General features: G+C 45.6%; 1 protein-coding gene and 1 long non-coding RNA gene across 3 annotated transcripts in view; one reads left to right on the top strand and one right to left on the bottom strand.

The window, feature by feature from the left end:
- Nucleotides 1–4629, bottom strand: part of LOC135328244 (uncharacterized) — a 66272-nt gene extending 61643 nt beyond the window's left edge. Inside the window, exons 1-2 of one of the 2 annotated variants that reach the window (XR_010389040.1) lie at nucleotides 4395–4629; nucleotides 1762–1874 (exon numbers count right to left, since the gene is read on the bottom strand). This is a non-coding gene — a long non-coding RNA (uncharacterized LOC135328244). The remainder of the gene's footprint in view (nucleotides 1–1761; nucleotides 1875–4394) is intronic. The other variant, XR_010389039.1, reaches the window with a different exon arrangement.
- A 2-nt stretch (nucleotides 4630–4631) lies between these two features.
- On the top strand, nucleotides 4632–9607 carry CDKN2AIP (CDKN2A interacting protein). Its single transcript, XM_064511013.1, has 3 exons — nucleotides 4632–5056; nucleotides 5170–5300; nucleotides 6077–9607. The coding sequence occupies exons 1-3, from the start codon at nucleotides 4653–4655 to the stop codon at nucleotides 7486–7488; spliced, it is 1947 nt and encodes a 648-aa protein (XP_064367083.1). The 5' UTR covers nucleotides 4632–4652; the 3' UTR covers nucleotides 7489–9607.
- The last annotated feature ends 3350 nt before the right edge of the window (nucleotides 9608–12957 follow it).

Below are 12957 nucleotides of genomic sequence, written 5' to 3' on the forward strand. Positions count from 1 at the left end.
GTGGCACATACAAAATTCATACTGCCACAGCACAGTATAAAGATTTAATAGCATCCATTTGTGTAATGCAGCTATCCCCAGCCCAAGTCAATAAAATATTAGCTACAATTCTTCTCTTCCTCCAAGGCATGAATAGTTTGAAGAAGGGGTGTCTCCATTTACAGGTGCTTACAGCCCCAATAATATACATATGTTTAAAACATATCTTCAAACATACCTATATTGTATTAGATGTGTGTCTAAACATGCATATGTGTGCATATACTCAAGTAAAAGTTCAGTATTTTATACTCTCATTACAGATTTTTTTTCAGATAAGACCTTCTTGCCCTTTTCACACTTTCCTGATTCCTCTTGAATTACAGTGATCTCATGCCAATATTTGCATTAAGAGTCTTAAGGCCATTTTCTTGCTTTCTCCAGCTCTAAGGTAGAGCAGTCTGCCAAGGGCCTAAGGCTTTCTGCCTAAAAACTCTTTAAGGAAGGCTTGCAGGATGGATTTTTGAAAACAAATAGATTCCTACCTCTTTTGTTCCTTTACAGCACATAGAAAAGATGAGAAAACATCTTATATAAAATTAGAAGGGCAGAATATTTTCTTGGTCTTACACTAGCAGATGCAAAAACTATTGAAATGCTAATGTCTCTGTGCTCATGGAGTTTTAACCTTCCTCTCTCAACATCTCTGTTCAAATCCCAGTGGTTCCTCTGTCAGTGCTCCCCTTCCCATCACAGCTTGTCCCTTTGCTCAAAGTCAAGACTTGATTCTGTTTAATTTTCCTTCTTTACCAATGTGCTCTTATTCTTCTGTTCCTTGCACTGGCTTCCAGCTCTATCCTCCATTATTTCTCCCAGTCCTAGTCTCCTGGCACAGTCTCCTTCTCCATTCTCCTTCTTCATCTAATATGTACTTGTCCCATTGCCTTACCAGTCTGAACTCATCCTCTTTCATTTTCCCTGAGAATTCATTTCCTTGCTCACCAAATCCCAGCATCCTATCCCTATTTCTTTCAGGCTAGGCTTATTCCCTGCCTGAATATTTACTGCTTTCCTCCCCTCATTCAGATACTTGTGCCCCTACCATTCCCATCAGACATGCTTGGGCACCAGTAGAGAGCAAGAAACAGCAACAGGTCTTTGCGACCACAGGGGATGGTGTCTATAGCCTCACTTCCACTCCCAGTTCCATCTGAGTCCAGAGCAGCAGAGGACTCTTCTGTGCCCTGCAGCCCCAAATGGAGCAGGCTTGACTGCAGCAGTAGCAAGGATGGTGGGGGAACATGATAGTCAGAAATGTGTAAACTGCATTTTTTTCAAAGGTTTGTAACTTTTACTAAATGCTAGCAGAAGATCAGACACACCCCCCAGAAAATTCAGTTTCTCTAGAACACAAATTACAAGTCTGCTCGAGAGCACAAAGGCATTTAAGCACTTAAAAGATAAAGATCTCCACATTATTTTATCCTAGACACCACTTTTTTCTTCCTGACTTTGTTTTTAGATCACATTTGCTAGCATGAGAGTCATCCTAAACTTCCATCCTTAGTATAGAAAATTTCAAGCCAAGCAATGGAAGTTTAGCAAAGTGGTAAGCTTTAGGTTTACAAACTCATCTACTGGGAAGTAACAGACAACCCTATTGTAGGCACTGTTATATGTTTCAAGTATAACATATTACTAAATGCAAAATAATATTTTAAGCTAGTATTAAGAGCACACGTGTAAAGGAAAACAATTAAAAATTAAGATCTTGATTTCTACCTTTAGTTGTATCCACTGCAATTAGAAAATACATTTTCCTTGGTTGTGAAGTCACAGAAGAGTGGGTGATTTTATACTCCAGAGCTGCTTACAGAAGCACAACAGTAGCACAACTGTGGTGAAAGAAAAACACAGATTAGCTCCAAATTTCCTTCCATTAACAGGCTTATATAGTCACTGATGCTCTTTTAGCAAATACATGTTTTTTTAATCCAAGGATTATTTTAAATGGTGGTATCTAATATACTTCCACAGTCTCAGTTAATTAGATCAGAAGGCAAATGAGCATTTTCACTTCATCTGGCTTACTGAACAGTAGTGACTGACTACCTTGGCACCTGAGGACCCGACCCCCTGGAAACGCTGCCCCTTGTCTGGTTAGGTGACCTTTGATGATCTGCTCCAGTAGAACATGTATGCTATCCCGGGAGACAGCAAAATGTATCATCCCCTTCCTATTTCAAGCTGAATTCCTAATAAACCTAAGCCAGGGCTCTCAAGTGTTTGCTTATTACTTATTGTAAGGACCAACCTACAGAAGACGCTCAGAAGATTTATTGTGCCAAGGCAGTAAGATCCCACTGTTATTACCCTTCTGTGGCAATAACTCTGAGCTTTATCTTTGCATGGGTGTGATGTTAAGCGCACACTTCTCATATTAAGCTGAATAAAGAGTGTTACTATATATTAACCTTAACTGCACAGAACATAATTGAACTCAATGGGGCTACTGCCCTCTGCATTTCAGCGAGACTTGACTTTGAAGACATAATAATTCATTGGTTTACAAAGGCAGAAATAAACTTTCTTTATTATATAGCAAGTGCAGATGCATTGCTATGATTGTAGACACTGGTATGATTCACCTTGAGATTTTAGTTATATCTTGCCAAGAGAAGCTATTATCAAGCCCCAAATGACTCTAACAACACTACTATCAATACAGTATTTAGAAGCTCCTTCCCTAGTGGGAACAAAAACATCTCTTTTCTTCCAATCTCGAAAATTAAATGCACAGTATTAGCACCATCAATGAGGTGTTTAACTTCAAAATTGCCTTTCCTGGTGAGAATGAAAACACTACTTGTTTCCCTTTTCAAAATCAACAGCAGTGTTTTTCTCTCTTTTCTACCACACACACTTCTTTAATCAACCCAAGACACAGTGTGTCTCTAGCGCTCAAAGAGCATTGCAGGTACAAATCTACTTGTGTCTGCGTGTGCACATGAATGACGCTCAATGCTCTAGGGCTAGGATCTAGCCCATTTCCAATATGATTCAGGAACACAATAATAAGGTAGAAAGAGTATGTCTGGAACAAACAGGCAGGGAAGAAAAAAGGCTCGATTTTGGTTTAAGTCATATTTGTACCTAGAAAAAGATTATATTGATGCAGAAGAGGCATTACATTCTTTCTGCCCAAAATTAACAGCATAAGGCACCACCAGTTCAGACAACAAATATTACTTGATACAGCCAAAAGCTGTTGCAAAAGCACACCAGAAGTGTGAAGGACTGCCCTCTTTTATCCAGCTGTCACCTATGTTTGCATTCACTCATCTGGTCAACAAGGTGAAATGGCTCTCAGTTCATTTGTCCCCTAAAATTGGGATCCATCCAAGTGTACAGGATAGCCCCTATCATCCTCCAGAGTGTAGCCCTCCCCAGTTCCTACTCTTGACTGGCATATTATCTGTACAACATGCAGTCATACTACACAGCAATTTCTAATAAGATATTTAAAACTCACTTGAGGAGAAACACTTCTTCCTCAAATGCAATCATGCAGTTCACTTCATGATGACATGTAGGCATTAAAAAAAATGAAAACTCAAGCAAGCACAAACTTTTACTTAAAAAAAAACAAAACAAAAAAACCCCCAAACCACACCACTCTCTTGCTACAGCCCTTCAGAATCCCCTCTTCTGTGGCACTAACTCTACCAGCACCATCTTGGTAGACAAACATACAATATTTTCCCTGTCTCTTCATTACTTTTTGAAACAGAATTCTGCAATTGTTTTTGTATAAAACTCTAGGGTAAACTTATTCAGTGTAAAGACAGTCCACAGAAGTGCACTAGGCAATTATTTGCACCCTTTACAGCCAGCAGCCCACAGACTTAGAACCCCTCATGTATTAATGCTTCCTCCAAAATGCAACAACCCATTTCCCTGCCTCCACCTTCCTACTGCACGCCAGGAAGGCAAAAACATGCATCTACCCCACCATCTTTGATCTCAGCAAGACTGGTATGAATCTCTAAGCGCTATTATGAAACAGAAGCAAAAGTAACAGTTTTGTTCAAATTGTTACCAGGTAGACTACAAATCAGGTAAGTGAGATGCCCATATCATCTCTTTTCCCCTAGCACCCCACAAGTTAAAAAGAGACGTAAGAAAGATGGAGGAATGGGTGTTCCGCCATATATTCACGGGCTCGGGATGGCAGGCAAACAGCTCTCTAGAAGAGCAAGCTCTTGAAAGCATGAACCCGCCCGAGCGTGACAATGTGCGTGCCGTATCCACCCGTGCACAGGGAGAAACTCCAGGCTTAAGCTACAGAACAAAACAAAACACAAAAGCCGTAAGGTATATCCATGTATCTATATCGAGTGCGCTCAAAGGCACACCTGAAACGAGGTGTAAGGGGCGAAGTGCTCGGCAGGACCCCACAGCCCAGCCCAACGGCAGCGCGCAGCCCCCACCGACCCCCCCGGCCATGCAGCCCCCAAACGACCGTTAGGGCAGGGCCGTAGCGCGCGCGGGCTTTTGCGCGGCGGAGACGCCCCCTGGCTCCTCCCCCTCGCACTTCCCCCCTTCCCCACTTCGTGCCGCAAAGCACGCCGGGGCGGCGGCGGGCCGCGGCGCGCGCCGGCTGTGAGGTCATCATGCGCGGCCGGAAGGAAGGAGCGGAGCGGTTGTTTCCGTTGCTGGGGCTGGCGAGGGAGGCGGGGGGCCCCGCGCGCCTGTGGGAGCCGCGCGCCGAGCGGGGGCGGGGGCAGCGCGCGCCGGGGCCGGCGGCGACGGCGGGGGGGCGGCCGGGCGGGGGCGAGCGGGGGCGGGCCGCGGCCATGGCGGGCAAGGCGGCGGCCGAGCCCCTGGGGCGGACGGCGGAGGAGGTGGCCTGGGCGGAGGCGCTGCGCGGGGCCTGCGAGCCCGAGCACCACTGGCGGCACCGCCGGGAGTTCCTGCTGCGCAACGTGGGGGCGCCGCCGGCGGCGGGCAGCGCCGAGCTCCAGCGGCTCGTGTCCCTCTCCATGGTGTGGGCCAACCACGTCTTCCTGGGCTGTCGGTGAGTGCGGGCCGCGGCGGCGGGCGGGCCGGGGGCGGTGCGGCGCAGCGGCCTGACGGCGCCCCTCCTCTCCCCTCCCCTCCCCTCCCTCCTGTCTCCTCTCGCCTCTCCAGGTACCCGCCTCAGGTCATGGGGAAAGCGCTGGAAATGGCCGAAGGCATCCAAGTGACCGGCGCGCCCGTCCGCACCACGAGAGATGAACTGGTTGCCAAGGTGAAGAAAAGAGGCATATCAAGTAGCAATGGTTAGCAGATCATAGCTGTGACAATACATAGGAGTCTAGAAAATGCTTGTTTCTGAATGTGTTCTTGTTTTATCTCAAATTTATAAACTTAATCACGATAATTTAAAACTCATTAATTGTTTCCCCTCTTTGTGCTATTTTTTCCGTATTAATACCTATACAGATAGATGTAATGTATACTTACTGCGTTGGTAACTTAGAGTTATTGTTTTGATAACTCGAATACTTTTGAATTTCTACAATTGCCATGTTTTAAGTTGATTTCCTAATACAATGTAGACTTTTGTACTCCAGCTTAAATATATTATTGCTATTTTGTTTTTACCATTAGTCAGACAATGTTCTTTTGTAAGAAGCTTTGAGTCTCTTGTGTCATGAAGAGATTCTCACAGTGGTATTTTAAAGAGGTTTTTATGATATTAGTAGAAAAGTAAGCTTTTTAGGTCAGATAGTCTGTTTTGATGTACTCCGGTCCTTCTTTCACTGAACTTTAAGAATACAAATTCATATGTGCAAACAGGTCCCAAACCAAACCTGGAATCTTGCACCTGAGCACTTTTAGTTCTTTGTTAAAAAATGCTAAAGTATTTTTAAATAGTGTGTTAATACTTGAAATTAGAAGTCAAGATGTATTCACAAATGACTGAATTTATGGTTTCTAAGTTCAGGGGGTTTACTCCTTATCAAAAGCTTTCAGAATTTTGATAAACTGTCTCTAGATGGATACTTCATAGTGGAGAAGCTAAAGAGGATAACATACTTACCTTGTTTTGCAGAAGGGATAGAGGAGCCCTCCAAGAAACGAGCTGTAGAGAAAAGCAAAGACTCTAAGGATACTGGAAAGGATGTGAAAACTACCAAGCCAGAAGCCCCTAAGGAAATGGAGAGCACATTGCCAAAAAAGCAGGAAAAAGATACCAGCAAAGACTCAGAAAGCTCAGACTCGCTTTGCAGTTCAAACCAGGAAGCAGGCGCAGCATCGGGCACTGAAATAGAAGGAAAACCTGCTAATGCTGAAAATACCACTGAGCAAAAGCCAACTCCATCTCCGTCTGAAAAGGAGCCAGTAGAGAAGCCTTGTTTAAATCCATCTAAGGAGAGCAAGTGTGAAAACGTGCCATCACCTGAAAAGAAAACTACGTCAAGTACGGTGCCGCCGGCTGCCAAGGGCGCCCCGCAGGCAGGAGCGGTGCCGCCGGCTGCCAAGGGCGCCCCGCAGGCAAGCGCTGCATCTCTGTCTTCCAAAAACCAAGCAAATGCCCCATCGGCAACATCCAAGGGTGGCGCTCAGGCGGGCGCCTCGCTGCTGCTGGCCCCGAAGGGTGGCGCTCAGGCGGGCGCCTCGCTGCTGCTGGCCCCGAAGGGTGGCGCTCAGGCGGGCGCCTCGCTGCTGCTGGCCTCCAAAGGCAGTGCTAAGGCGAGCTCCTCGCTCCTGGCCTCCAAGAGCAGCGCTGAGGTGGCTGCCTCACTGCTGGCTGCTCGAAGTGGCGCTCAGCAAGGTAGCTCACTGCTGGCCTCCAAGAGCAGTGCTCAGGTGGCCGCCTCGCTGCTGGCTGCTCGGAGTGGCACTCAGCAAGGTGGCTTGCTGCTGACCTCCCGGGCTGGTGCTCAGGGAGGTGCTTCACTGCTGGCCTCCAAGGGTGGCACGCAGACAGGTTCTCCACAACTTGCCTCCAAGAGTAGCTCGCAGGCAGGTGAAAGTCCTGCTAGAGCTTTGTGCAAACCGTTAACCAGTGAAGATGCAAAGGAAAGGCAGCCTTTTTTCAACAGACTATACAAAGCTGTAGCCTGGAAACTGGTTGCTGTTGGAGGCTTCAGTCCTAATGTAAATCATGCAGAACTTCTAAACTCATCTATTCAGTCTGTAAAAGCTACTTTAGATGTTGCTTTTGTTCCACTGAAGGAACTTGCAGACTTACCTCAGAATAAGAGCTCTCTAGAAAATATAGTCTGTGAACTGAGGTGCAAGTCTGTCTACTTGGGTACTGGCTGTGGTAAAAGTATGGAAAATGCCAAAGCAGTTGCTTCGAGAGAAGCTTTGAAATTATTCCTCAAGAAGAAAGTTATTGTGAAGATATGTAAAAGAAAATACAAAGGAAGTGAAATTGAAGATTTGGTACTTCTGGATGAAGAATCAAAACCCTCAAATTTACCTCCAGCTTTAAGAAATCCTCGAGAGATCGTGTAGGCAAGGATTGCTGTTTATACTGTGTATAGTATTTCAACACAAGAACTGAAGGTTAATTTTGTACTTTAAAAACATAGGCTTCCAGATATTTTGTATTTCTTTCTCAGTTTTGCAAGACAATTATATTCCTTTCACTTGGTAGCAATTGTATAAAACTTGTTAGAGATGACAAGTGCGCATTTAAAGGTATGCCTTAATATATAGCACACTAGTGTGCTGTTTTATTTGCAGAATAGTCTACCTAATTCTTCTATTTTTAATTAAACAATTAAGGTACAATTTGCTGTTTAAAATCTGACAGTTTTGTAATTCTTACAATTTGATGGCAGTGTGCTCAATTGTCTACCATGTCTTTTTTTAGCTGCATAGAAGTATGTATATAGGGACCATAATACTTGAATGATTGAAAAGTGTTTGAAATTTTCAATCAAAAAGTTGAATCATCTGTTTCAGACATGTTGTTCATAATGTTCGCTGTTCCTCTTACTAGGAGAGAAAATAATTGGTTGACTATTTCTATGAGAAGTTGTAACAGTTAAAGAAAAAATGACACTTGGATCCCATTTAATGTTATACTAGCAAGTTAGATCACATATAACATTACACTAGCAAGTTGTCAATTAGCAGTCAAGTCACAGTGACTTCAGCCACCAAAACTCTGTAAGCAGATTTAACTTATTTTGTGAAATACCATTTACAGTTTGATTTTTTTTCAAATAAACATGAATTTCTATATTAAGCATATTTTGACTGCTACTAAAAGTGAAACCTCTGGGATATGCTTTTATAGTACTTTGTTTTTAGCTGTTAAATATTCTAGCCATTTCAGTAACTTTTTGCAACACCTTCAGAAAAGCTTTACTTTGGTTTCAAGGTGTAATTCCTCAAGGATGTGTTGATTCTTATTTGGATGTATAGTTGAAATAGTGTAAACTGATAAGCGGACCTATTAAATAGCTATTTCTACTTTTGTAACCCTTACCAAGAAGTAGATGAGCGAAATCAAGATGCTGCTGTCTTCTAGAGACAGCAAATATACTGTAAAGACTTTATACTAATTGAGCCCTTCCTTTGCTACATTTTCACATGATGTTCACAATGGTTTTAAGCAAAGAAAGTGGGAGATTACCTTTTATTTACAATGTGCTTGAAATAAATGCACAAATTGCATGTTTCATATATTGGATAATGACATGTAATGGTAAAAAACATAATGTCTTCAGTACTATTTAGAATTAATCTTGTCTAATTACAGTAGTTAGTATCATTTAATGGAGACCTTGCACTTGATTGACAGATTCATTGATTAAGTGCTACAGGAGTGAATAGGAATTTCTGGGATCTCAGTAGTATCTATGTCCACTTAAGAGTTCAATTCTGTTGTGATTTGGGGACTAAAACACAATGGCATTGTTATACTGTACCTTTCGTGATTTTGGACGCTAGTGGCTATTCAGTCTGTAGCACCTGGAGACTGTAAGGTGCTTATATTGTACTTCTGGTCAGTCAGTTCCTAACTTTCTCCATCTGATTGTTGTGCTTCTGTGCCCTAAGTCATCCTTAACTCGAGTAGGTTTCTCAGGTGTTCCCCATATGTATTTCTGGAGCATGACCCAACATTTGGAATGCAACTTGTTAAACTGCTTCTTATACAGCATAAAAGTTTGGTGCTTGCTTCTAGCTCAGAGTGAGTTTCATGCTGTATGTAGGAGCTGTGGTATTCATGCCAGGAAATGTGAGACCTGTTTTCAAATCCTCACCCTGTTGAGGTGGAGACATCGAATAACTATTTTTGAAGGGCAGGAATTGTTCTATGCCCTCTTAACTTTAGCTTTTCTGTTGGTTATTTTGGGCATCTCCTAATTTGTGGTTGAAAATTGCAGCATGTGTTGCAATGTGAATATCCCAATTTCCCATCTGTAAAATAGGGCTAACAGTATTTACTAACCTAAAAGGGATGTTAGGATAACTGTGTTAAAAGGTGGAGGTGCTAGAAGCCTTTTTTAAAGTCCTGACAAACTTTCTATTTTTTTTTATTTTTGAATGTTATTTCTCTTAGCTGTTTGGTTGTGATTCATTAAAGGATGAGTGTAGCTACTCCTACTATAAACTCTGAAAATCAGTGTGTTATTTTTATTTCACATTCTGCATGGGAAAGTAGCTAAGCAAGTAGATTCTAGCATGAGTAAATAAGCATCAAGCATTTGAATGACTGAGAATTGATTAACATTTCATTAACACTAAAGGAAGAAAGTAAAAATTCTTATGAACTGCCTGTGAAAAGGTTCATGCAATTTAGTTAGCTGTAAAGCCTCTAGGTTTCACTTGCATGTAGTATCTTAGAAATTGGGATGCTGGTATTTAACTCTCAAACTGCACTGGCTAGAACAAATACACTGAAACTGTAGGTGTACAGAGTTGGCTGAGGACAGCAAACAAAAGCAACAGAATGACCCTGAATTTGGTACAGGAGCACAGGAAATAGAGGCTTAAAATTAAATATCAGTGCTATTTCCTCTGAGGGTTTGTAGAACGCCTAAAATAAGGATTGTTGGCTCATTACAGACACCTGTCATATTTGCCGTTAGCAGTTTACAGTCATGTACCAATTTAGGTAGCTATCAGTAAAAGGAGGCTTATTTAGGTATAGTAAAAATGACTGCTTTTGTTCCAGCACTCGGTCTGAATCTTGCATTTCTGTTCTCTGTCTCAGATGTAGAAGAGAATGTTTTGAAATAACTTCTTAAACGACAGGAAATCAAACTTAGATCTAAATTACTGCTAATATAATTTAATATTTTGCAGTTGCAAGAGGCAGGTGCATCTGATTATTTTGCACTGTGATCTAACAATCTGACATGATTTTTAGTGTTGTTGAAATGAATTATTCCTCTGAACTTTGTTCAGAGGCTGCTCTTTATGGTGGCAGCAGCAGCAGCTCCTTGCCTGCTCTGGCTGTGTGGCGCAGCGTGTGGGAGCTATACAAGAGGCAGAGCATCGCTTTAAAATGGACAGCTTTTTGATGATGTGGGGAAAAAAATAACCTGATTTTTCATGTTGCGTCTTGTATGGGAATGAAATGACCTCTAGATTTCTTGTAGTACTGATCCTCTGCAATAGTGCAGGAGGTGTGATTGGAGGGCCCTGAAGAAAGTGCAAAGCTGGCTAAAGGAGAAAATATTAAAATAGTGAAACTAAGGCATACAAGTAAGTTTGAGGCATATTCACCTAAGTGATCCTAGAATGACTCTTTTCCCCCAAACCAGTTTGCTGATCTGAGCACTAAACCACATGGCCCCTCTTCTTCAGTCTAGAGATACGTAACTGCTTAGTTATCTCTCTGTGTCTGTGTTTAAAAGGACATTTCCCAAGCAAAAGTATTTTTGCTATAAATGTTATGAATAGATTTAAAAATATTTTTTTCCATTCAAAAGATTATTTTGGATGTCAGTGACGCGTATTCTGGACCCAGACACTGTTCAGCTACGCAGAATAGTATCCCCTCGGTTCGAGGGAGGCATAGCTAAAAAAAGACCCTCCCAGCATGAGACTCGCACAGAAACGCTGCTTAAAGCGTTAAAACAGCGGCGGCCGCTAAGTCCCTCGCCTTCAGGCCCGACAGCAAGGGCCCCTTACGCCGCGCCCTACGGGGACGGCCGCCCCCGCCCTCCCCGCGGGGCTCCTCGCGCAGGCGCCCAGCGGCAGCTCGCACCGCCCCCGCGGGGGAGGGGCCGGCAGGTGCTGATTTGCATAATACACGCGGGGGCCGCTGGGAGGAGGCGCCGCGGAGGTCCGCGCTGTGCGGGACAGGTGCTGCCTTCACCTGGCAGCGTGGCGGCGACCGGGGGCTCCTCCGCCTGCGGGCGACGGCTGGGGACTCGCGGGAGGAGTCAGCGGCGCGGCGAGCGCCGCTCGCCCGAACCGCGAGGCGCCCGCGGTCGCGGCGCCGTATAAGGCGGCGGCGCGGGTCCCTAGCCGGGATGCTCTGAAGACCTGCTCTCTAGGCTACGTACGGAGGACGTGCCGTTCCTCGTGGGCCTCAGGCCCGCCTAGGGGAAAGTCCCCGGACGGCGGGCAGAGAGTGCCGCGCGCCACCGGCGCGCGCGCCCGCTCCGCGCCTCACGCAGCGCCGCCGAGACGCCCGCTGGGGCCGAGCGGGTGAGCGGGAGGCGGGCCCTCGTCACGGCCACAGGCACGCAGGTAGTGCGCAGGCGCGCCGGGCGCGGGCCGCCGCACCAACACAACGGGGCTCACTCTCAGGCCATCCCCTTTTGGCGGCGGCCGCGGGGGGGGGGCGGCGGCCGCGGGGGGGGGGCCAGCCCCCGGCGTCGAGCAGCGTGCCCCCCGCCTTAGCCGTGTTTGCTAAGGGGAACCCGGCTGTCCTGACTTTGTGCTCGAGTTTGGGTTAGGCAGCGCCTTCCCCCCGAATCACAGCTCTCCAAAACCACCGGGAGATAAAACCAGCCACAGGATGCTGCTAGCGAGCAGGGTGATGCCTGGGGAGCTGCCTGGGACGTGCCAGTTAGGCCGGTGTAAACAAAGGCAGGCGTATTTAGAAAAGTGCATGCTGGGTGTCTTGTTCCTGCTGCCACATCTGGGGCACGTAATTCACCACCTGAGCCGCTTGGCCAGTGGTGGGTGACGGGTGAAAGCTTCTGCTCAGCGGTAACCTCCCAGACGCAGCAGAACTGTCTGCGGTGAGAGTACAGCACGCATGGGGAGAAACGAAGCCTTCCCAGCAGTGGTGGAGGCTGCCACAACGTGTGCTCCTAAACCCTCCTCTTCTTCTCATATGGACTCGGCGTCCAGCTGCCTCCTCACATGTGGGCTCAGCCCGGGAGGCACTTGCCTGCAGAGCTCCTGTTGCTGCCCAAAATGGCTTTCCCTCCCTGCTCCAGGAAAAAGCAAGAGGCCAGGTGGAAGTATCTTGCCATGTTCTTTTGCACCACGCGGAAGTTAAACATCAAACGTGGATGCATATCAGAGCACGAGCAGAAAACTTGATATGCATAATACAAACATGACAGTTCTCTAGTGCAGCACAGTGTTTCCTTATACACGTCCTTCTGCTGCGCAAGGCTGCGAGAGCACAAAGTATACCTTGTTTTCCATGCTCACATGCACCTTCTCAGAGAAGGCCTACACCTACCGCCTGTACCTGCCAGCAGAATTGCATTCCAGGCAGGGATTCACCTGCTTAACCTCTCTGATCCTGTGTAAGATGCTAGTGCTGCTGCAACAGCGCATGCAAACACTAGCCACACTGATACACTGCATTAGTTTTATAAACGGTACCATTTTTGCCTTTAGTCTGTCAAACACGTACCACATCACCATGCTCTGCTCCATGACATTGAGCTTTCTGCTGCACTAGCCTCAAGCCTGGGCATGCGACATGACAGCAGAGCGCAGGAGGTGCTTCCCAAAACAACAGTGCCCAAGCAGCCCAGCACCAATACTTCTGGGTTC

This window comes from Dromaius novaehollandiae, chromosome 4 (genome assembly GCF_036370855.1).
Source record: "Dromaius novaehollandiae isolate bDroNov1 chromosome 4, bDroNov1.hap1, whole genome shotgun sequence".
Lineage (NCBI taxonomy): Eukaryota > Metazoa > Chordata > Aves > Casuariiformes > Dromaiidae > Dromaius > Dromaius novaehollandiae.